This window comes from Paramisgurnus dabryanus, chromosome 5 (genome assembly GCF_030506205.2).
Source record: "Paramisgurnus dabryanus chromosome 5, PD_genome_1.1, whole genome shotgun sequence".
NCBI classification, from domain to species: Eukaryota; Metazoa; Chordata; class Actinopteri; order Cypriniformes; family Cobitidae; genus Paramisgurnus; species Paramisgurnus dabryanus.
The window spans coordinates 49,788,858-49,812,190 of NC_133341.1; the positions used below are offsets into that span (position 1 = coordinate 49,788,858).

The 23,333-nt window shown below is 37.9% G+C and overlaps 2 protein-coding genes across 3 annotated transcripts in view; both read right to left on the minus strand.

Moving 5' to 3' along the window:
- The window catches only part of LOC135774486 (transmembrane protein 272-like), a 154,181-nt gene extending 135,100 nt beyond the window's left edge, over positions 1-19,081 (minus strand). Inside the window, exon 1 of the mRNA XM_065284624.1 lies at positions 18,927-19,081. The gene's annotated coding sequence lies outside the window, so the exon portion shown is untranslated. The remainder of the gene's footprint in view (positions 1-18,926) is intronic.
- A 272-nt stretch (positions 19,082-19,353) lies between these two features.
- Positions 19,354-23,333, minus strand: part of taf6 (TAF6 RNA polymerase II, TATA box binding protein (TBP)-associated factor) — a 107,234-nt gene continuing 103,254 nt past the window's right edge. For both annotated transcript variants that reach the window (XM_065284626.2, XM_065284625.2), the window contains one exon: positions 19,354-20,295. In XM_065284626.2, coding sequence (XP_065140698.1) covers positions 20,005-20,295 — 291 coding nt within the window. In that variant the 3' untranslated portion in view covers positions 19,354-20,004. The remainder of the gene's footprint in view (positions 20,296-23,333) is intronic.

Here is a 23,333-nt window from a genome sequence, read left to right on the forward strand (position 1 = left end):
ATGTCAGCTACTTAAACACAGTCCTTTAAAACACGATTCCATCTCTCCACAGCGCCATTCGCTTGGGGCCAGTAAACACTGCAACGAATGTGTTTTATTCCTCTTTCAGCCAGGAAATCAGCAAATGCGGTTGAAATCATCTGAGGACCATTATCCCCGACTAAGGTGAGTGGGTTACCTTCTCTTGGAAACACAGATGCTAGAAATTTTGTAAGCGTGTCGGTTGTAACATTTGAGGTAAATGCAACCTCAGGCCACTTACTATAGTAATCCACCATTGTAACAGCAAAACGACAATCATGTGTGGCTCTCTAAAACGGTCCTACAAAGTCTATTGCAACTTTCTGAAATGGACTATCTGGAAAGTCCACTGGCTGCAAAGGAGCTGGGCACGTCCGGGCGGTTTTATCACAGGACTGACAGGCGGAACAAGCAGCAATCATTGAATGTACATCATAGTCCATACGAGGCCACCAGTACAATTCTCTTAGCCGTTGCTTAGTTTGTACCACTCCTTGGTGTCCCTCATGTGCTAAGTGAATGAATTTAGAGCCCAAAGTAACTGGCACAACCAATCTCTGTCATCTCATGATATACTTATCATCCACAGCTAGTTCATGTCTGATAGGAAAGTATGCCGTGATTGTTGGATCCATTTGTTTCTGTGTTTTAGGCCATCCTTGTGTGATTTGGGCATGCAGCTTGGACAATTCTGGACAAGATTTGCACTCCTCAATAAGTTCCTTCATTGGAATGGCTCTTGAGACGTCCTTTGAAATCTCTGCGATAAGGTCCAGTTCCTCACCCTGGCCAGCATCGGAATGAGGTAGTGGTAATCTAGACAAACATTCAGCTACAAAGTTTGATTTACCTGGTCTGTATTCCAGATTGTAATTAAAACAAATTAGTCTGGCTGACCAGCGAGCTATTCTCATTCCTGTTCTGTTCATCACTCTTGTGGCCAGTAATGTGGTCAGTGCTTGGTGGTCCGTCCTCAGTGTAAACTTACTGCCCCAAAGGTAAGTCCTCCAGCATTCTACTGTCCAGACACACGCTAATGCTTCTTTCTCAACTGTACTGTATTTTCTTTCAGCTGGCGTTAACGTGCGGGAAGCAAATGCTATTGGACGTTCTGTATGATCTGGGTGCAGTTGCGTGATAACACCTCCGATGCCATAATCTGAAGCATCAGTGGACACGAGTGTTGGTAAGGCAGGGTCGAATAAAGCTAAGGCTGGGCTGTGGGTTAACAGCTGCTTTAGCCCTCGAAAACTGTCCTCAGCTGCCTCCGTCCATGTAAATCCATTCTGGGATGATCTGAGTATCTCACGCAGGGGCTTAACTACCATTGCATGGTTCGGAATGAATTTGCTAAACCAAGACGTCAGACCCAGAAAGGACCGTAATGAGGGTAGGTCTGTTGATGCCGGGGCATTTGCAATAGCATCCACTGATTTGGGGTTAGGATGTAGTCCATCTTTGGAAATGTCATGGCCTAGATATCGAATTCTGCTCTGGCCAAATTTGCTTTTCTCCATGTTGAGTTTCAGACCTATGTTTGTAAGTTGTGCGAGCACTGCCTGTAGATTAACGTCGTGGGAGGCTTTATCTCGGCCGTACACTATGAGATCGTCTAAGTAATTCTGTACGCCTGGTAGACCCTCAAGAACTGTTTTCATCATTTTTTGAAAGGCAGAGGACGCTGAAGCCAATCCGAAGGGAACCTTAGTGAATCTAAATAATCCATTGTGTGTGATGAATGCAGTCAAATTTTGACTCTCCTCATGTAAAGGTAATTGGTGGTATGCACTTTGCAAATCAATTTGAGAGAACACAGTAGCACCTCTGAGCTCCGTGAAAAGATCCTCCATATGAGGTAATGGGTAGCAGTCAGTAATTACAGCCCGATTAGGTTCTCTCAAATCCACACACACACACGAATTTCCCCAGATTTCTTTCTAGTTACAACGATCGGTGACACCCACGGAGAAGCATCGATCTTTTCAATTATTCCATCTCTCAGTAAGCAATTTATTTCCTTAGAAACTTCCTCCCGTACACTCAGCGGTAATCTGCGTAGTTTGTGCTGCACTGGTTTAACTGACAGATCAATCTGTACTTTGTGCACAAAGCCTTTGACACAGCCAAACGAGCTGGCAGCTGTATGACCTATTTCTGACACAGGTGAAACAACAGTAGCTGATGATGAAACAATGCTACCTCCCACAATGTGACAGTTTAAGGCTTTAATCAAGTCCATGCCCAAAAGTGGTGATCCCGTTTTAACCACATAGAAATTGGCATTGGTTGCAGCCCCATCATATGACACAGAAGTAGAAAAACAGCCTAAGGTGGGTAAGTGCTCACGTGAATATGTGACTAATCTCACTTGAGGTTCTTTCAGCTCACAGTTTGCAAAATGTTTCATGAACAATGTCTCAGGCAGGATGGACACACTTGATCCTGTATCCACAATTAATTCGACTGGAATTTTGTTTCCTTGTGGTGCTTCCAATTCTACTTGGCAGCGGATTTTGTCAGGAGACTGATTTACAAGCAACACAGTCAGTTTAGGCACCATAACTTCTTTCACTTCTTTGACACTGGCTGATTTACATACCTTAGCAAAATGTCCTTTCTTTCCACAGTGGTGACATGTAACAGAGGCAGCAGGACAAGTGTGTGCATTGGCCAAGTGAGTATTTGATCCACAGCGAAAACAGCATCTTTTATTTGAAGTCTGTGGCTTTCCATATTGTGATGACATTTTTTCATTCTTTTGTTTACCTCGTTTGAAACTGGATTTTGTCCTCGAGATGGCTTGAACCTGAGCAGGATTTGAACCAGCAGTTGAAAGAAGTGTTGCATTTTGTACGGCCGATTCCACCTGAAGCGCTAACTCAGCAGCGCGATCTAATGTAAGTTCCTACTCGAGTAATAGTCTGTCTCTTACCGCAGTCAGGAAAGGCCGTTCAATTAGTTGGTCCCGTAGCATTTCATCCTCAGTTCCTCCAAACTGACAATCCACTGCTAGATGACGTAACTCCGATATATATTGACTTATGGTTTCATCCGAGCGCTGTGCGCACTGTCTGAATTTATGCCGTGCAGCAACGACATTCACTTTGGGCGTAAAATGAGCATCAAGAGCCGCCATGGCTTCATTATAAGTCGTACCTCCATTTGGCAGCGTGTAGAAAAGTCTCTGGCCCTCCGTACCGAGACAATGTAACAAATCTGCACAAACTCTGGCATCAGGCCACGTATCACCCTGTGCTCTGATAACAAGCAAGTAGTTTTGGAAGATTTTCTTCCATGTAGAAAAAATGCAGGCATCGGTACAGATGCAGACATCGTCGCCAATTTTTGTAATGTTTGGAGCTTAATATGTAAGGATTTCAAACGAAGAAAGCATAACGGTTCACAACATTACTCTTACTTTATTATTCTTCTTTCAGTATTTTCACAGAACATTTTACTCCTGCAGCCTCTAGCGGGCTGGTTCAGTATTGCAGCATATTAACATTAACACAGGACATAACAGCTACCACGTTACCATTAGGCTTGTTTGAGATGAGCAAATTCTGCGCAGAATCGATCACCGGTGATCAGCGCAAGATGCATTCCGGTTAGAAAAGTGTCCGACTTACGTCCGACTTGCTCTGATGTCACGCTGACGTGTACAAAATAACTCTCGCGATAGAGAGGCGGGCTCGTCGGATTCTACAGCCGAGCGCAGTTGCTCTCCACCGACTGCGTTGACGAAAAGCACGATGGGAAAAGACTTGCTGACGACATAGCTTAATGCTGATTTGCCCGGGAATGTCAGCTGATGACTTTTTAATTCTAAAAACTCCACTTCCTGCAGTAGTTTTTATATTTATTCAACTTGTTCTTGACTTATGACATTTATATTATTAATAAATTCCTTTAAACTTTTATATTGGTGTTGTATTATTTGTACAGTGTACTGTTTATATTTCACACAGAAACGAATTTGTATTACGTCTAGACTTAGATTACATCCTAACATTTACTAAGAAGCCTTTTCCAATAATGAACAGTTCAGCTTTGTTGATTCTCCTTATAAACATCTTAATGTAAATGCATTTGTTGGTTTTTCAGTTGCATCTATTTAATCCGCGATAAAATACGCGAACGCGATCTCTTCCATTGCTGACGTTTGCAGTCAACAACACTGCGAGATTCATGAAGCGTCCGGCTTGCCTCCACTTTTTTAACTCCTCCCCTTACTGCAGCCGGCTACTCTCGCCTATATTTCAGGCGAGGCAAGCTGCATCTCAAACAAGCCTAATGACAGTAAAAGAAATGGACACAGCAACCCCATTGGATTCAACGGAGACAAGTGAAGTCAATTAGAAGCACGCACTTCGAGCGTACTGCGCAGACTCAAACTGAGCTTAATGACGTAGATGTCACGTGAGCAACCTGTCTGACAATTGTAAGTCTTCTAATGGCTATTAGAAGACTTACAATTGTCAGACAGGTTGCTCACGTGCCACGCAAAATCTGAATCACCCACCGAATCTTGCAGAGACGGCGAGGGTGAACAGGAGCAAATTTTGGTAAGTATGCTGATTAATAATCTCCCTTGGCTTTATGCCTCCACGTCCACCTGATTGCCTCATAGACAGTAAACGATTGCATGCGAGCTGCTCTTCCTGTCCATACGGTAATTTAGTTATGAGGCAATCGTTAGCATATTTTTACAAAAACTGCTTCTACTGGGCCATAACATAAAATACATGGTAATAGAGCCTTTTATACATTTTCGTGTATATTTAGAAATAATTAATGGATAAATGGAGTTTTTAAACGCCTCAGATGTAAAGTTATTCGCTGTCAAAGTGACGCCAAAATGAATGGGAGTCAATGGGATGCTAACAGCAGGTGGGGGTTCGCTAAGCAATGGAATCTTCAATAAAATATGAAACCCTGCCCCCCTGGTTAGAACCAATGGGGAAGAACACCACTTCTGTTGCCTAAATCCGCACGCAGTAGTGATGGGAGAAATGAAGCAGTTCGAAACAACACACACGCTGGCGACCCCTGCTGGTCAAACTGAATAAAAGCAGATTTATCCAAACATTTTACACTTTTTTTACTAAATAATAGCAAGATTTTTATTAAAATAATGTAAAAAAATTATTTAACTTAATTAAGACATAGTTAAAAGTGTATTATGGTTTTTAGTTTTATTTAGGGCAAACAAATCATTAAACTAACTACCCTTTTAATTATTCACATTTTTGTCATTAAATCTGTCTATAAACAAAAAGTAGACAAATGGCAGTGTTATTAGTCAAAAGGATAAATGATTTATGAACTGACCCGAGTTCACCTAAAAAATATTAGACACCGGTCATGTGATCAAATCCCCCTAGTGGTGAACCATCGGATTTTCGAAACAGTTATGACGTAATGAAGCCTCGTTTGCTTAAATTACGTGACTTGGGCCAGATTGAAACACGCTCTGAACCACTGATTCGAAACAAAAGATTCGTAAATGTTTCGAAGCCTCATGAAGCAGTGCTTCGAAAACAACCATCAATAGCACGAAGACTATGTGATCACGTGAGCTGTAAAAGGGTCTATAGCTTTTGCACTTGTTTATGAAAGTTTGGGCGATTGAGAACATCCAAATGTGTCGATGATATGTTTTAAAAGCTTTGTAAAGGGTGTCAATGCATTGTTGGAAGTAGGTTAATTTGTTTTCCTAAAATATGCGATGTACTGTTAGGCAGCATGGGGCGTCAAAATTAGCTGAAAGTATTACAAATGTTTTATCTTAAACCAATATAGACAAAACGTTGTTCTGTGATTTTTAGGGGTGACAAGCCCTTTATAGAAGAAAAGAAGCTCAAGATTTCAGCATTTTCGAAGGGAGCTGCTGACAGAGATGTTTAAAACTCATGTGAGTTGAAAAAGCTCATTCAATCACTTTATATGCACTTCACAACGTAACTTGTTATTTTCCTTCGAAAATGTTCACTTTTATTACAGTTATTTAAAGAAGGTTTTAACAAACGTGAGTGACACTGCGCAATATTAAATGAACAAGTAAACCTAAAAAGATAAAATTCTGTTATATTTTTTGTATTCTGTTTTTTTGTATACTATTCTTTTCAACGTTTCTACTCTTGCTTGTTTCCTTTTGCACTGCATCCTAAATATTGTTTGCTCTGTGACAAGTTGCATGTTAAGTTTGTAGATTTGAGTTCAATCAGGCCTGTCAGAACACATCTCTAAGGGGCTATGTATGAAACATATTGCTAGTAAGTAAGACCTCAAAATTATACACTACTGTTCAAAAGGCTGTGATTTATTTATTTGACAAAAAATACAGTGAAAACAGAAATGTTGTGAAATATTATCACAATTTAGATGAGCTGTTATCTTTTTGAATATGCAGTTAAGTGTAATTTATTTCTGTGACGCAAAACAGAATCTTACTCTCACTTCTAACAAACAGTAGTGCAACTTACCATTTTAAGGTAACACTAAAATAAGTTAACACTAAAGTATTTCTTAACACAACAGCCAGCTTTGATAATAATTGGAAATGTTTCTTGAGCAGTAAATCAGCATATTAGAATGAACTCGGATAGACCATGTGACACTGAAGACTGGAGTAATGATGCTGAAAATTCAACATTAATCACAGGCAGGCCCGGCTGCAGTATGAAATGACTGAGGGGCATGTGAAATTCTTGAGGGGGCTTAACTTTATACCATCAATGAATAATACGCACTGAGATCTCGCTTTGGAATGACAGATTTTTAAATGCAGCGCTCCATAAAACACTCCATATGCAACTGCACAGGTAACCAGAAACTAACTAGCAAAATGTAAACAGCGTAATGATGATAGATCATGAGATATTATTTGATAGACTATTAAGTGTGGATTAAGGATGTTTAAAATCTCTAGCCTGGTGGTCAGGACATGAATTGATCAAATCAGCAGATTTGCAAAGTTAGCAGGGTAATTTTGCAGTAAGTTATACCACAATTTATATTTCCTATGTGATTTCCATATTATAGACGAGAGAGTATCCAACGGCAATAAACGTCCTGGCAACATTATTATTTCTTAAAACTTAGGCAAAAATTATTTTCAAACTTTGGAACTGTATTCTTACAGTTATTCAAAGATGCACACATTATTCCTCAAATTATTTGAATATTAGACGAGAGTATTCATATAACGGCAATGAATGTCTCATATGGCAATAGATATCCACATATAACTTAACATAACAGCATAATAAGATTAATAAACAGACAAGGAAGCAGGACTGACATGTAATTGTATTATTCTTAGTGGAAAAACAGCTATATTACTGAAATAAATTATGAGGTTATGTGTCAAACACGCTGTTAACAAGTCTAAATAAGCAATAAAAGTGGAAAAAACTTATTATCTCTTAAAACTTCATATGACAAAAATGATATTTAAAGGAAAAGTATTCTTAGTTATTCAAAGATGCACAAATTATTCCATACATTATTTCCTGTTTAAGAGCACGTTCGTCTCTGGCCTCGCTCTGTTATGTAGCTGATTAACAGGTGCGCATCCCCGTCTTTCAAACAGGTATTATTAACCTTCATAACAATAGAGTTAACTTTTTAGTTACTTCCACTGTGTTTGTCCAATATGAATAACACACGTCGGCAAATTATTATTATTTGAAAATAATATTTATTTATTATTTGCAAATTATTATTTTATTTGAATAGATTTTTATTGCTGCTTCCACAGACATCAGTGTGTATTTTACAAACTAAATGTAGGCTATTGTTTTACCAGTGCTTATGTGTATTTAAATGTCTGAAGTCTAAAATAAACATTATGAGGTAGAAAACTCTAGTGTTGATAAACTGTATGACAGCGCTGAGCTCGTCCATCTGGCTCAGTGCCAACCAACACGATAGACATTTGAATCTGGCAGCAGGGGCGTAACTATCGGTAAGCAGGGTAAGCGTAGCTTACGGGCCCGGACCAATCAGGGGCCCGCCCGACTGGAAGAATTTGATTGACAGTCGGCGGGCCCTATCACATATTCGTTGCTCTCCTCTGTTCCCCGGCTTTCTCACATCGCCCAATGAAATCACAGCTAGCGATAGAGCCCAACCAATCACAGGCCAGAGTTTCTGTGCACGTTTGAAATCGGCTGGTTTGTGTCTTTTTGTTTCTTAAGGGCGATTTATAGTCGTGCGTAGGTCCTACGGCGTAGCAGCGACGGCGTAGGTTCCGCGTCGGTTTTCATTTATACTTGTGCGTCGCCGTCCGCGTCGACGTGCAAACACACGCGAAACCGCTGGTTGGCAGTAATCACGCGTGTAACCACAGAAGCAGCAGAAGTCGTCACAGAAGAAGAAGCTAAGCAAGTTAACCCACAAACGAAGAAAAAATAGCAACTTGTTGTGTATAATTTGAGAAGACCAGCAATGATGGTAGTAAATAAACAGCGACTTATGTTTCAGTTTGAGTTAAATCACTCCTCAACTTGGCTCATCTTTGTTTTCACCGTCTCAAACGGAAATACCTATGACGCAGTTTTTTTACCTGACGGGAGGGGTTCTGGTGGACCAATCACAGCGCTTACGGTCCGCGTAGAGCCGACGCGCTGTTAGAAATTTTGTGAGGTGCGCGTCAGGCTACGCAGAGCTACGCACAGGCTACGGATAGCCTACGCCCGGAAAATGCCTCTACAAATTATAATGTGGTTATAATGTAACGCTATAGCCTATAATGTAAGTGAGCATCTTTTTTATGTATTTAGACCTAGGTAAGTAAGTAAGTAAGTAAGTAAAGTTTATTTATATAGCACATTTAACACAGCTGCACTGACCAAAGTGCTGAACAAAGCAAAGAATAAAAAAGCACAGATAAAACAGAGAGCACAGACAAAAACAACATTAAAACAACATATTAAAAGACAGTAATTTAAGATGACAGTGAATTAAAATGCCTGGGAATACAAGTATGTTTTCAGCAGTGTTTTAAAAGTTACAATAGGTTTATGTTTGTGTAGTCATAGCAACGAGTAACAAAATGTTATAGTGTGCTGTCACCAGCAGTGTTTTTTCATATGTTATGGTGCGCTGTCACCGATGTTGTGTTTCTGTTGTGGTGCGCGTAGGCTATTTCTGATTTTGTCAGTCATCTAATGTCTCTATGATCCTGTCCTGTCCTATTCATTGTAGCCTGCTTGTGGACATTGCGTCATCACGTGCTGTAGTAAAGGGCCCGCCTTGATAATCCTGCTTAGGGGCCCGGTGTTGGCTCGTTACGCTACTGTCTGGCAGTATGTCACGTTACTGAACATTCTAAATCCCATATGGGTATATGGTTAAATTATTATTTAACACAAAAGTTGAACATTTTATTTGTAACCATAAATACAAACATGAAACAGAGGGCGCACAAATCAGATCTGAGGGGGCAATGCCCCTTTTGCCCCATCATGGCGCCAGGCCTGATCACAGGAATAAATTACAATATATTCATAATAATAATAATACATTTTATTTATAGGCGCCTTTCATGACACTCAAGGACACCGTTCATCAAATTAATATAGAAAACAGTCATAAAATACAAAACAAATCACAAAACATGCAGAATAAAATAATAATAGGCCTGCTTAAAAAGATATGTTTTAACCGCGATTTAAAAATGGGCAAAGTGTCACTAATTTTAATGTCCTGTGGAAGCTTGTTCCATAAAAAAGGAGCAGCGTTGCTAAACGCTCGCAGACCCACAGAAGACAGGCGCACACGTGGTACTGCTAGGGACAGAGAAGATTCAGATCTTAATGAACGAGAGGGAGTATATCTTTCAAAAAGATCAACAATGTAAGTCGGCGCCAGGTTATGAAGTGCCTTAAATGTCAGGAGTAAGATTTTAAACTCAATACGCTCCTTAACAGGAAGCCAGTGCAGATGCCGAAGAATGGGAGATATATGGTCGCTCATAGGAGTGCGAGTAATGATTCTAGCTGCTGAGTTTTGAACAAGTTGCAGCCGGTTCAGTGATTTGTGCGGAAGACCATAAAAAAGAGCATTACAATAGTCCAAATGAGAGGTGACAAGAGCATGGACCAAAATAGCAGTACTCTTTGTAGAAAGAGCAGGGCGCAGCCGATTTATATTTCGAATATGATAGTACGCAGTTCGAGTGATTTTGTTTAAATGGGCTTCAAATGATAGTGTGTTATCAAAGACGACCCCCAAGCTCATAACATAATTTGAAGGAACAATTGTAGAACCATCAATACACATAGAAAAACCACTGGCCTTATTAAGATTGTTTTTTGTACCAACAAGAAGAATTTCAGTTTTAGTCATGTTGAGTTTGAGAAAATTATTTGAAAACCAAGCTTTAACTTCAGATAAACAATTGATTAAACTTAGTGGAGGGAGATTGGCAGCAGGTTTGGAGGATAGATAAAGCTGGGTGTCATCAGCATAACAATGGAAGTGGATTCCGTGTTTTCAAAAAATAATTCCAAGCGGTAGCAGATAAATAATAAAAAGTAAAGGACCCAAAACTGAGCCCTGCGGAACACCAGTAGTAATTCGAGAGGGCTAGATTTAAATTTACCTAGCTGAACAGTGTGGGTTCGGTCAGCCAGATAAGAAGTAAACCAAGCCAGAGGGACATCACTGATTCCAATTGACTGTAGTCGACATAAAAGAATTTCATGCGATATAGTGTCGAATGCTGATGTTAAATCTAAAAAAATGAATAAAGAAAGAAGCCCAGAGTCAGAGGCTACCAAGAGGTCATTAGAGATCCTGACAAGCGCAGTCTCCGTGCTACAGTATTGTTCAAAATAATAGCAGTACAATGTGACTAACCAGAATAATCAAGGTTTTTAGTATATTTTTTATTGCTACGTGGCAAACAAGTTACCAGTAGGTTCAGTAGATTCTCAGAAAACAAACAAGACCCAGCATTCATGATATGCACGCTCCTCAGGCTGTGCAATTGGAGTATTAGTTGAAAGGGGTGTGTTCAAAAAAATAGCAGTGTCTACCTTTGACTGTACAAACTCAAAACTATTTTGTACAAACATTTTTTTTTCTGGGATTTAGCAATCCTGTGAATCACTAAACTAATATTTAGTTGTATGACCACAGTTTTTTAAAACTGCTTGACATCTGTGTGGCATGGAGTCAACCAACTTGTGGCACCTCTCAGCTGTTATTCCACTCCATGATTCTTTAACAACATTCCACAATTCATTCACATTTCTTGGTTTTGCTTCAGAAACAGCATTTTTGATATCACCCCACATAGGGCTGCACGATTCAAGCTAAAATGTGAATCCCGATTTTTTCCATGGGAATTGAGATCCCGATTCTCTCACCCGATTCTCTTTATTTTAACAAAAACATTTATTATGCACTTAACTAAAAAATGTGCTACAGGACTTTCAGTTATAATAACGTTTCTTAAAAGTCTCTTTTTCTTATTTTAGACCCCTTAAAATTTAGAATAATTTAAAATTTGTTAGCTGTTAAATTGCACCTGTGCTTTTTGTACTATCAAACTGGCCAACCTTAAAACTTTAAAAACACTAACGTTAAACCTTTAAAAGACTAAAAGATCAACATTTTGAGGCATCAGAGAGAAACGCAGACATGTAACAATGTTCCCTTCGTGCGAAAAACCCTTTCTAATGGGGAACGCAAAGAGGCCGTTTCTCAATGTGAAGGCTGCAGCCTCTCTGGAGGTCACATTTCTAAACTGCGCATCATAAAGACTGTCTAATTTCAGAATATTAACAATTAACGTTATAAAGATGACTAATATTTTTAGTTAATAATAAATTGTTGAAGTATGTTAATGACTTGCGAATGTAATGCTCCGTTAACTCAAATGAACCAGGCTTGATGACGTATACAGCCTGCATGCGACCTCCTGAGGTTGCAGCCTTCCGATTTAGAAACGTCCGGAGCCTGAGGTAAATAATTTCCTTGCCTTTTTTCGAAACCAATGTTGTTGCATCTTCACTTTCTCCGTCGCCACCAGGATTTTCCACAGTGACACTCGTTTATCCTCTCTTTTTTGTGAAAATTGCCGCTCCAGATCCACCAAGTAAACGACTGTGTTTAGGTCTGCCGCCTTGTTATACGTCACGCGAGTGACAGCGGAACGCCGCAAATGAGATGAGAGAGAGGAAAGAAACGATCGGGTCTGATTGGTGAATGAATAGGGTTTGGTTTTACCCTGTATGAGTGTGTGTTAGCAAGTTTGACTGATGTTCTTGGGTTGTTGTAATGTAAATACGTGAACACTTGAACGCAGAAACTAAATACAGGGAAATACTGTAAATGCAAGTGAATCGCCGTCATTTTAAATGAAGATCGCCTATATGTATGAATCGAGATCGTGATTCTTTTTCGATTAATCGTGCAGCCCTAACCCCACAAGTTCTCAATTGGATTAAGGTCTGGAGATTGGGCTGGCCACTCCATAACATTAATTTTGTTGGTTTGGAACCAAGACTTTGCCCGTTTATTAGTGTGTTTTGGGTCATTGTCTTGTTGAAACAACCATTTCAAGGGCATGTCCTATTCAGCATAGGGCAACATGACCTCTTCAAGTATTTTAACATATGCAAACTGATCCATGATCCCTGGTATGCGATAAATAGGCCCAACACCATAGTAGGAGAAACATGCCCATATCATGATGCTTGCACCTCCATGCTTCACTGTCTTCAATGTGTACTGTGGCTTGAATTCAGAGTTTGGGGGTCGTCTCACAAACTGCCTGTGGACCTTGGACCCAAAAAGAACAATTTTACTCTCATCAGTCCACAAAATGTTCCTCCATTTCTCTTTAGGCCAGTTGATAGGCCTTTGGCAAATTGTAACCTCTTCTGCACATGCCTTTTTTTAACAGAGGGACTTTGCGGGGGATTCTTGAAAATAGATTAGCTTCACACAGATGTCTTCTAACTGTCACAGTACTTAGAGGTAACTCCAGACTGTCTTTGATCATCCTGGAGGTGATCATTGGCTGAGCCTTTGCCATTCTGGTTATTCTTCTATCCATTTTGATGGTTGTCTTCCGTTTTCTTCCACGTCTCTCTGGTTTTGCTCTCCATTTTAAGGCATTGGAGATCATTTTAGCTGAACAGCCTATCATTTTTTGCACCTCTTTATAGGTTTTCCCCTCTCCAATCAACTTTTTAATCAAAGTACGCTGTTCTTCTGAACAATGTCTTGAACGACCCATTTTCCTCAGCTTTCAAATGCATGTTCAACAAGTGTTGGCTTCATCCTTAAATAGGGGCCACCTGATTCACACCTGTTTCTTCACAAAATTGATGACCTCAGTGATTGAATGCCACACTGCTATTTTTTTGAACACACCCCTTTCAACTAATTCAACTAATTGCCCAATTGCACAGCCTTAAGAGCGTGCATATCATGAATGCTGGGTCTCATTTGTTTTCTGAGAATCTACTGAACCTACTGGTAACTTGTTTGCCACGTAGCAATAAAAAAATATACTAAAAACCTTGATTATTCTGGTTAGTCACATTGTACTGTTATTATTTTGAACAATACTGTATGCATAGCACGAAATCCCGATTGAAATTCCTCATATAAGTTGTTAACAAATAGGTAATCATGAATCTGAGCCGCAACGACAAGTTCTAGAATTTTTGACAAAAATGGTAAGTTAGAAATTGGCCTAAAGTTATTGAAATCGGTAGGATCTGCACCTGGCTTCTTAAGTAAAGGAGATATTAATGCATTTTTAAGAGATTGAGGAACGACACCAAATGTAAGAGATGAATGAATAATCGCAGTGATGTGAGGAGAAGGAACTGGAAGACAGGCTTTAACTAAATGTGTCGGCAAAGGATCTAAACAACAGGTAGGTGATTTAGATTTATTAATCACAGAAATAACCTCATATGGTGTGGGAAGTCGAAAAGAAGAAAAGGTAGTGCTAAGTGACTGTTCATGCCTATCAAAGGTAAGATCAGCTGAAAAATCTGAAACTAACAAAGACTGATGAATGTTATCAATTTTGTTAGTAAAATAAGCCAAAAAAGCATCACATTGTTCAGCTGAATGCATATGTTGTGGTATGGAATGGGGAGGCTTTACAATTTTATTCATTACCGAAAAAAGGGTTTTAGAGTTATCTTTATTGGATGAGATCAAATTAGAGTAATAATCAGATTTGACAGTGGCCAAATTATATTCGTATAATGAAAGACGTAAAAAAAAATCTGAACCTAAAGTTAACCTTTGAATGGTATTGTAAATTATAGTTACGATGGCTTGTTCCTCCAACTTAATGATACTATTGCATATGTAGTTTGGTTCCCCAAATAATTTACTAAGGGATCCCGATCCAGAAAAAAATTGATGGTGATTGAACCAGATAATTTCTTATGGTCACAAAATTCTTGGTAGTACCCAGGATGTCAAAGTCCACAAAAGGAGGCAGAGCTTTTTCATATTTTACTCCCAAACTCTTCCAGTGTAAATTTAGAAAAATTCCTACTTTTTTAGCCAAGCATTCACATAACAAATTTTATAACCTTGTTCTCAAGTAATGAAAAGTATGAAACAAGTGCACATGATCATCTTTTGCTTGAAATAATATGAAGAGCAGCTATGGTAATTCTTTTTCTTTCCTGTTTTTATATATCAGGATACCCATACAGGTTACAGAAGCTCCAGTATGGATCCAGCCTCACTTGTAAAGACTTCATACGATGCCTACACTCTCAGAGACTTCAGACGATGACAACTATAGATGACATCAATATTCACAAAGACTTCAGACGATGGCAACAATAGATGACGCCAGCACTCACAAAGACTTCAGATGATGACAACTGGATGGACATACAAAACTACCAAACATTATATATATTGCAATCACTGCCTCAAAGCATAAGTTTGCAGGTTTTCAACCCACTTTATATTTTTTTTTACAATAAATTGGGGTATTTGAATGGACAATGTTTTCTTGAGTTAAACTTAAATTCCCAATTAGTTCTCGAAAATACTTTGCCAGATTACATATATTACAGACATTGTAACAATACAAAGTGGGTTGGAAATCTGTAAACTTACTCTATAATCATAATTGTCTGTTTAACTGAGCATGACTTGAAACACATGACATGGTATTATCTTAGAGCTATATGATTGCTTTATGAACATTACTTTGTTACTTAATGAGATAATTGCTTATCCTTGGTTTCACAGACAAGGTTTAAGCTAGGTTATGGTCCTAGACTAAGACACATGTTTTAGCTGTCTCTATAGAAAATAACTTGCAATGTGAGATTTTAAAATAAGCCAGTGCTAGTGAATTGTCTCAAGATACACACCAGTATTCCTTTTCTAAGGAATGTTTATTAAAGATGCTTGAACATCTTAATTTAACACTGATTCTTGGGAATTTGGATAAAACAGGTTTAAATTTTGAAAGAAAAAGTTAGTTAAATGACAAAATCTGAAGGTATATCATTATAGACCAGGGTCCATGCTGTTCAGCAATTTACCGGTGCAACCTCCCCTGTTTGTATTTTTTTCATAAAATAGGCGTTTTTCCAGTTATTACTCATACAACGTTTACCAAAATCCTAAAGAGAAAAAGTTATTTTTTATTTAATAAACATACTTTTGTATTAAGAGAGACTATTACTTTAATAACTCACCAGCACTGAAGAAACATATTGTAAGCATATTCATTTAAAACAAATAAAACTCCGTCTGACGGTGGTGACAGCGGCCTCATTACAACATACAATTCCAAAATGTATTCCACTCAAGTCAATGGCTTCTTGCTTAAACTTTGTGTAAATATTTGGTCCAAAAAATAACAATCCTGAGCACTGTGGTGAACAAATTTCAAATCATAACTTCCTAAAATACAGAAAACCTGACGGTGGTGACATCTGACGGTGGTGACAAAAACCTACTCTTTCACATGAAATAGAGGAGTTGTTCACATTAGCCATCTTGTTTCCCCTCTGTTGCTAGCTACTATAGACCTCTTCTAAAAAATTATACATTTATTTCATAATCTAATCTAATATTTTTTATACAAAGATGATGGTGTTGACATGTTATGGTTATCACAGTAGCAGTGTCCAAAAAAATGAACAAGTTTAAGAGAAAATAGCAAACATACAGGAGCTTGAGTGATCTTGAAGCATGCAGTAGAGCTAAAGGTTTGAAAGGTTCCTCAGGAATGCAGTTGACCCTGTAGTTGTCTGATTTTATTGCTTTTTATAAATATCTGACGGTGGTGACGAATATGTGGGACACATTTTGAGCAATCACAAAATAATAGTAAATATTGTTCAAAACTCACTGTTTGTAGTTTTTAATACATATTACAATGTACTCTTTCATGTGGTAAATATATTATTAAATTCAATTATTACTTGTGGCTTTTTTAATCAAGTTGAAATGATTATCTCTTAACCGAGGACAACTGATTTTGTAGGCAATGGGCCAGCATATAATCATTAAATTAATAAAAAAATTAGTGATGCACCGATGTATCGGCCGCCGATATTTATCAGCCGAATTTTGATGAATTTGAAACCATCGGCATATCGGCAATAGCATGAGAAAGGCCGATACCGATTGTTTATTAATTAACTGCATAAAGGCAATGAATTGCATGTCTGTTGTTCAATTAAAATGATTTAATGTTCTGGTGTGCACTATACTTAAGCACCGACAGAAAACCTTTGTTGAGCTGGCTCAAACGTCTTGGACAATAAAAGAAACAGACTGCACTTTAGTGGGGGAAAAGAAGTCCAACTTTTTTTGAAGTAGCAATCTGTATCGGCCAGAAGTTGTCTGTTTAAATCGGTATCGGCCCAAAAACATCCTATCGGTGCATCCCTATAAAAAAATTAACTATAAAAGAACCTTACAAATGTGCAAAGGACCCCCTGATTATAATAACACTGATTCATTTTCTTCATGAAAATGTTATTCATTTCCAACAGATTTAGCACTGTTCTTAGTGGGACATGTTTTTGCCAAAGTTTCAAGAATCAGTATTAACGAAGGCATAGTCTAGCTTTCACTTGTCTGTGAAACCAGGCCTTTATGCATTTTCTTAATGCATTAAGATATGTAACTTTATTGGTAAAACATACTAAGCAGATTAACCCAGAAAATAAACCAAATGCGTTAAATTACAGTCTGCTTGACTATTGTATGAATTTAATAATTATTAGAATACACATCCTTGTTTGACAAATTAATATATCATTATTGAGAACTGAGATTAGTGGTATTATTAAATATTTGGTTACATATATTTTTAACACGTTACAATGATTTTAATTGCCATGCAAAGGGTTACATTTCTTTGGCATTAAGTTTTGTTTTGAGTAAACGTCTCCAGTGTTTGTATACAACTATTTTAATCTGATGTGTGTGTTATGGCGTCTTTGACAAGCTATTAAACGGTTTTTTTTACATTATTTCATTGTTCATAATATTTATAATTATATGTTGTGTCAGTTAGATGTTTGTCACATTAGATTGCATAAATCCTTGTAGTTCTTATATTTTCTCCAGTGATTTGTCAGTGAAGCTAACGGGTCCTAAGAAGAATTGTGTTAAAAATGAGTTCACAGCCTACAGGAAATCTACATTTTCACTAAAATAATGGAAGACAGATTTTGCGGAACCAGTTCAAGTCTACCTCCAGAAGGATAGATAGCTCGCATGTTTGATGATTAACGCGTTCTTTCTGTTAACTCCCAACGTGTTTCTGTGAAACATGAAAGGTATTAATAAAGTTTCTTAAACGTTGCGGGGTAACGTTTAGATTACGTTATCAATACGTATTGATAACGTTAAAAAACCCGACATTTGGTCGTATTTATGCTGCCTTCACGTGCTATCGTAATTATGGTAAATACCAAAATCCCACTTGGAAAATGCACATAAACACCCCTCATGTGGTATTTTCCACTGGGCAACTCGTAAAATATTTTGATGCCCGAGTTGCCGAGATAAGATTACCTTTGACCTTTTCAAAATGGCGGAGAGCAGCAGCAACGTCGTGAATGGTTGAATGACAACAAAAGCAATGGTAAATACTAGTTCACAAATGGAAAATGCACTTGAACGCAGCAAACTGGTAAATTGTAGTTCACAAATGGAAAATGCACTTGAACACAACACGCTGGTAAATACCAGTTCACAAATGGAAAATATCATCTTTCCCATAGCACGTGAAGGCAGCATAAGTACATCGGAAAATAACGTTATCACAACCTGAAAAAAAACGTTTTTACAACGCTTTAGTTGCACAGTAAAGCCTGGTCCTAAATACGAAACAGATGCACCAAAACCAGTTGATCCAGACCAAAGTAAAAACAAATCGATCAATAACAGTGTGACTTAAGCTGACTTAATAAAACATTACGTAGTAATTTTTAACTACCTGAAAACTAGGCCCATTTTAATATTAAAGTTATTTTTAATCATCTGACTTATTGAGTGACAATCGTGCCACATAATTTAAAAACAAAAGTAGGCCCTAAACTTAAAAAGATTTACACATGAAAACAGGCTGCCAGATTAACAGAAACCGAAAGCACTCACGCAACTGACTGTAACATACTTCAGTCACAAGATTTTTAACTTACGTGACTAAAACAGCATGTGAATTTCTGTAAACGTAAGGATAGTAGCATATTTTGTGAAAGCGTCAAAACCACTTTTACTAATGTTATGCTTTCGCATATTTTATGTATAAGTTAACTTAGCATTCAAACAGTTACTTTCGCTCATCCAGAAAGAATTTTAAGCAGAAAAACACGACGGAAGACACAGCAACCTTTAACTTTAGCTAGGCTCAGCGTAATGTAACTTACCTAAAGCAGAAAACCTCCCTTTCAAGCTGCTGTTTATTATAAATTGGAATTTTAAACATACAGAAACTATGGCCTTACAAACACGCCCAACCTGTAGTGAAGACGTATCGGGGGAGGGATCGTTCAGTTTCCTTTCGTACGAACGTTTGACAAACACTTTTCAGTAAGCGATCTCAATTCCATACCGAATTGCGGTTACAAAGGAACATATCGTACATATAAGTTACCAGAAAAGTTAAGACATTGGTATTTGTGTAAGCTTTCTGGTTATCAACATAACTTAATTGTTGAATACATTGGCCATGGTTATGAATTACTATTATTGTGATGTTTGTGTTTAATATCAAGGTGGCATTTAAAAACGACAGCTTCTATAGTTATTTATCAACATTTATGAAAGAACTGTACAATGACAACCACATTTAAAAAGCGTCTTTATTACAGAAGATAAAAACTAAACATGAAAAAGAAAATCAAGCTTTTTGTTTAACCCTATAAATGCCCAGTTTTTGTCAAAAAGCACACATGTGCAAAATTATACACATGAATATTGTACAGTGACTGAGGTATAAACCCACTGTCTCTTTTTACCCCCTCAATCCAAATCTACAACTCCTTCTATTATAAATACAAGCAAAACTTTATAATTCATTATTAAAACATTGTAAAAGTCCTGTGGTTTCTTTACACACAGCAACTTTCATCACTAATCACAATCAGCTTTCATCAGTGTGTGTGGTTAAGGTTGCACAAAGTTGTAGATGTTTTGGCTTTTGAGCTGGCAGCTAAAATAGCAAATATATACTGATGTGTTTATATGTGTATATCAAGCATGTTTTCATGTTTACATGCTCAAGTGTTACGGTTTAAAAGTACTGTATGTAACGTATGGGCAGTGTCCATGTATTTTAACAAGAATAATGGTCAAAGCATGCATAGCCATTTGCTTGTCTTCTCTGATACAAAGTGTATATCAGTTTGCTTAAAGTTAGCCCTATGGGAAACTGCAGGCTAAATTTTGCTGTCTCGTGGCGCAAGTGACAATGTATGTATGCATGTATATGTGTGTGTGCGTGTATTAGTGTTTCAACTGTATGTTTGCTGCAGTTGATTCTGAGCACTCTAGCTTCACGGTTGACTCAACGCTGATGGGTGAGGTAGAAGTAGGGAGAACACCTGAACCTTTGTTCTCCAGTGAGGAGGACGATGAAGGCAAAGACACCACAATGTATTTCTGTAGAGCCCGTGAGCCACCCACTGCTCCTGTGTTTCCAGACTCCAGTTTGACGAGTGGCTGTAAAGATGTGGGAGTGCTGGGAACTGTACTTGTGATGGGAGATCCAGACTGGGAGGAACTGAGACTGATCACCTGAAGGAAAAGATTACATCTACAATTACAACAGATAGGGCACACATTCATCATACTTAATTGGACCAAACCATCACAGTGTACGATTGTTTCCACCCCTCGCTCGTCTGCACTCTGTACCAAGCATGTTTAAGAGATTAAAAGATGCGATTGTTTTGAAGAAAACTGGATGATATGCGTGATGGAGTTCATCGTATTGTCAGTTTATGGTTCATCAGGTGTGTTTGAAAGCATGTGCTGCACAGAGTGCTTGGCTTATGACCTTAAATAACCATAAGAGGTTTAAAAGCATATTAGTAGCAGTCTACTCTCCAATTACTTTCGGGCTACTTTAATGTCATAAACTGATCAGTTCGCACCGTGGCCATGATGTCAAACACACCTCTGTTGTCTGGGGTCGTTTGGGATGTGGTGACATGTGGCTGTATGTATTTGTGCTGCACATATCAGAGTGTTTTACAGTATGTACATTTACATGCAATCAAATAATCCGTTTGTAATTGTATTGATGGCTCAATTGTTTTGAAAAGACTACATGTAAACACCTTGAATCAATACGATTCAGGACGATCGGATTCAAATTTGGATTGTATTGAAGAGGGTTGGGGTACTCCGATCTGTGATCTGATTAGCAGGACAAAAGTATGCATGTAAACGCGTGAATTGTAGTATTTAAAGGAGCAATTTGTAAGATATTTGCTGTAAAATATCCAAAAACCACTAGGCCAATGTTATATATTTTGTCCAGCTGATTACTATAAATATCTATAATGTTTTCAACTACTTGTAAATCGTGAGAAGATTGCCATTCTAAACAATGACGCGGGGCAGTGCAGTCCCCTGTTAATGACGTTAATATCCATGTGACCCTTTGTTACCGCCTTTACTGACATAAAAACCACATGACAACAGTCCGTGGACAAATGCGGAAGTATGCGTTAGCACCTGTCGGCTACGCGCATGTTTATGGACTACGATGAATCTTTACCGTCTGCCTGTGTCAGCAAAGACAGCTCCCGTAAGCGTACAATCCAGCCAAATGACCCAAGAAGAGTTTGGGACAAGACGAGAAAAAGAATGAGGATCAATATCGGTGTTGCAATATGTGGATGGGGAGAGCTTTGCGGCAACATTTAACTACAGAGATGCTGATCTTGCTTGTGTTTTACGCAACGGGTGAGTTGTTTTGATTAGTAACCCTTCAAAAATCTGCTATTTTATCGATCACAAGTTTAGTGTGTAGACTGTAATCAGTGCGTCATCCCGCGGACGATATAATGTACATCAAGAGGTATTGTACTGCAATATAACATAACGCAAATGTTCATTTTCAGACACTTATTGATAGAGTAGAGTTTAATAAAGTTTGGTACTGTACAGTCTATCATAATTTTACATCATAACCTCACAATAAGATTTGTTCTGTCAATACATTATGTGAAAAATCATTGTAGATTGTAAGTTTGAACACTTAATTCTGTGCTGTGTTAACACACCACCGAATTTGAACTAATTCTGTAACATCTATGACTAACAATTTCGATTTGAACATTACATATAACCTTGATAAATTAATGAATAAAATAAAACGATGTCATCAAACACAACATTTATTAGACTTGATTACCTCATCTGTCAACGTGATTTCTCGTTCGCGTCTGATTGATGGCCATCAGCGGTTGAGTTAAAGACTACATATCCCATAATTCCACACTGCTTCAGAGCATCATTAATCTACGTCATTATTATTATTTTGACTGTTTTGGCACCATCTAGTGGCGAATTTTACGTATTCCACCTTTAAGCAATAAAATAGCTTTGTGCCTTTTGAAAAGTGTGTTTTCATTACCTATATCTGAAAACTTCTCTAGAGCAACTTTCTCCAGCTCAGTTTTGACTTTTATCCACAGATAAAACGTGAAATCGATATGAGATTGTGAAATCGTAGCGCTGCAAAGTTCTCTGCTTTTTTCAGGTTTAGATTTGGCTACAGTTTAAATTGTTTCCACCAGTTTTTTTTTTGGGTTTAAGATGAAATTATTTCGTTGATTAGTTATTGACATTTGGACTGTGGACAGTCATTGGGATGCTTTTGGGCTAGTTTTTATTGTTCATTCAGATGGTTTTGATACGCAAATCTAGCAACCCTGGCTGTGCGCTTGCACAGATGTTCGGTTCGGATTCTATAAAAGGTAGATGTAAACGAACATTTAAATCAGATTGCAATCTTACAGGTGCATGTAAACTGTATTGTCGTAACCTTCAATCTTATTAAATTTAGTTGGATAAACAAAATTCTGTGCATGTAAACACAGCCAGTGAAAACCGAAGTTTCGCATTCAAGCGAACTGAACCCAAAACTGCAAAATGTACACGGGTACACTTAAAAGTCCCAGTAAACCGGAAGTCACGATCTACGTATGTCCAAGTAAGATATAATATCATGCAAGGAAAGTAGTTAAGCGTGGCTTGTGTTTTTGACTGTGCTTTGATTGTATAGACCATTTCAAAAGATGTAAACAACACTGGTCCAGAAGCACTTCCTGTTTCCGTTTTTTAACACTAGATAAACGTTGGGATAAAATAAACCAACAGAACATATAAACATGAATTAACTGAAGTTAAACAAACATCTTAAAGATAATAATATATGTGAAATAAAAAAAATAACTGTCACAAACTGTAACAGGAAGTGTTTCTGGACCAGTGTTGTTTACATCATTTGAACTGGTCTATATAGAAGCCGTTTTATTCAGAATTCAGATGGGGTCAAACATACCAGGGTATGGTGCGGTTCACATAATGTGAGTACACCCTATTGACTAATAATAGGAATATTTTGTTTCATTTGTTAATAATTTACTTGATTCACATAATTGCTGAAGCTCAAAGTTTCTCTTTTAAAATATTTATAAGTGAATTTACTGGGTATACCATTAATTTATTTATATATTGGCCATTAAGAAAAATCTGTAAACTATTACTAAATATGAAGTGAAGTAAAAATGGTAAAAAGTCTAATCTACTCTGGTTTACTC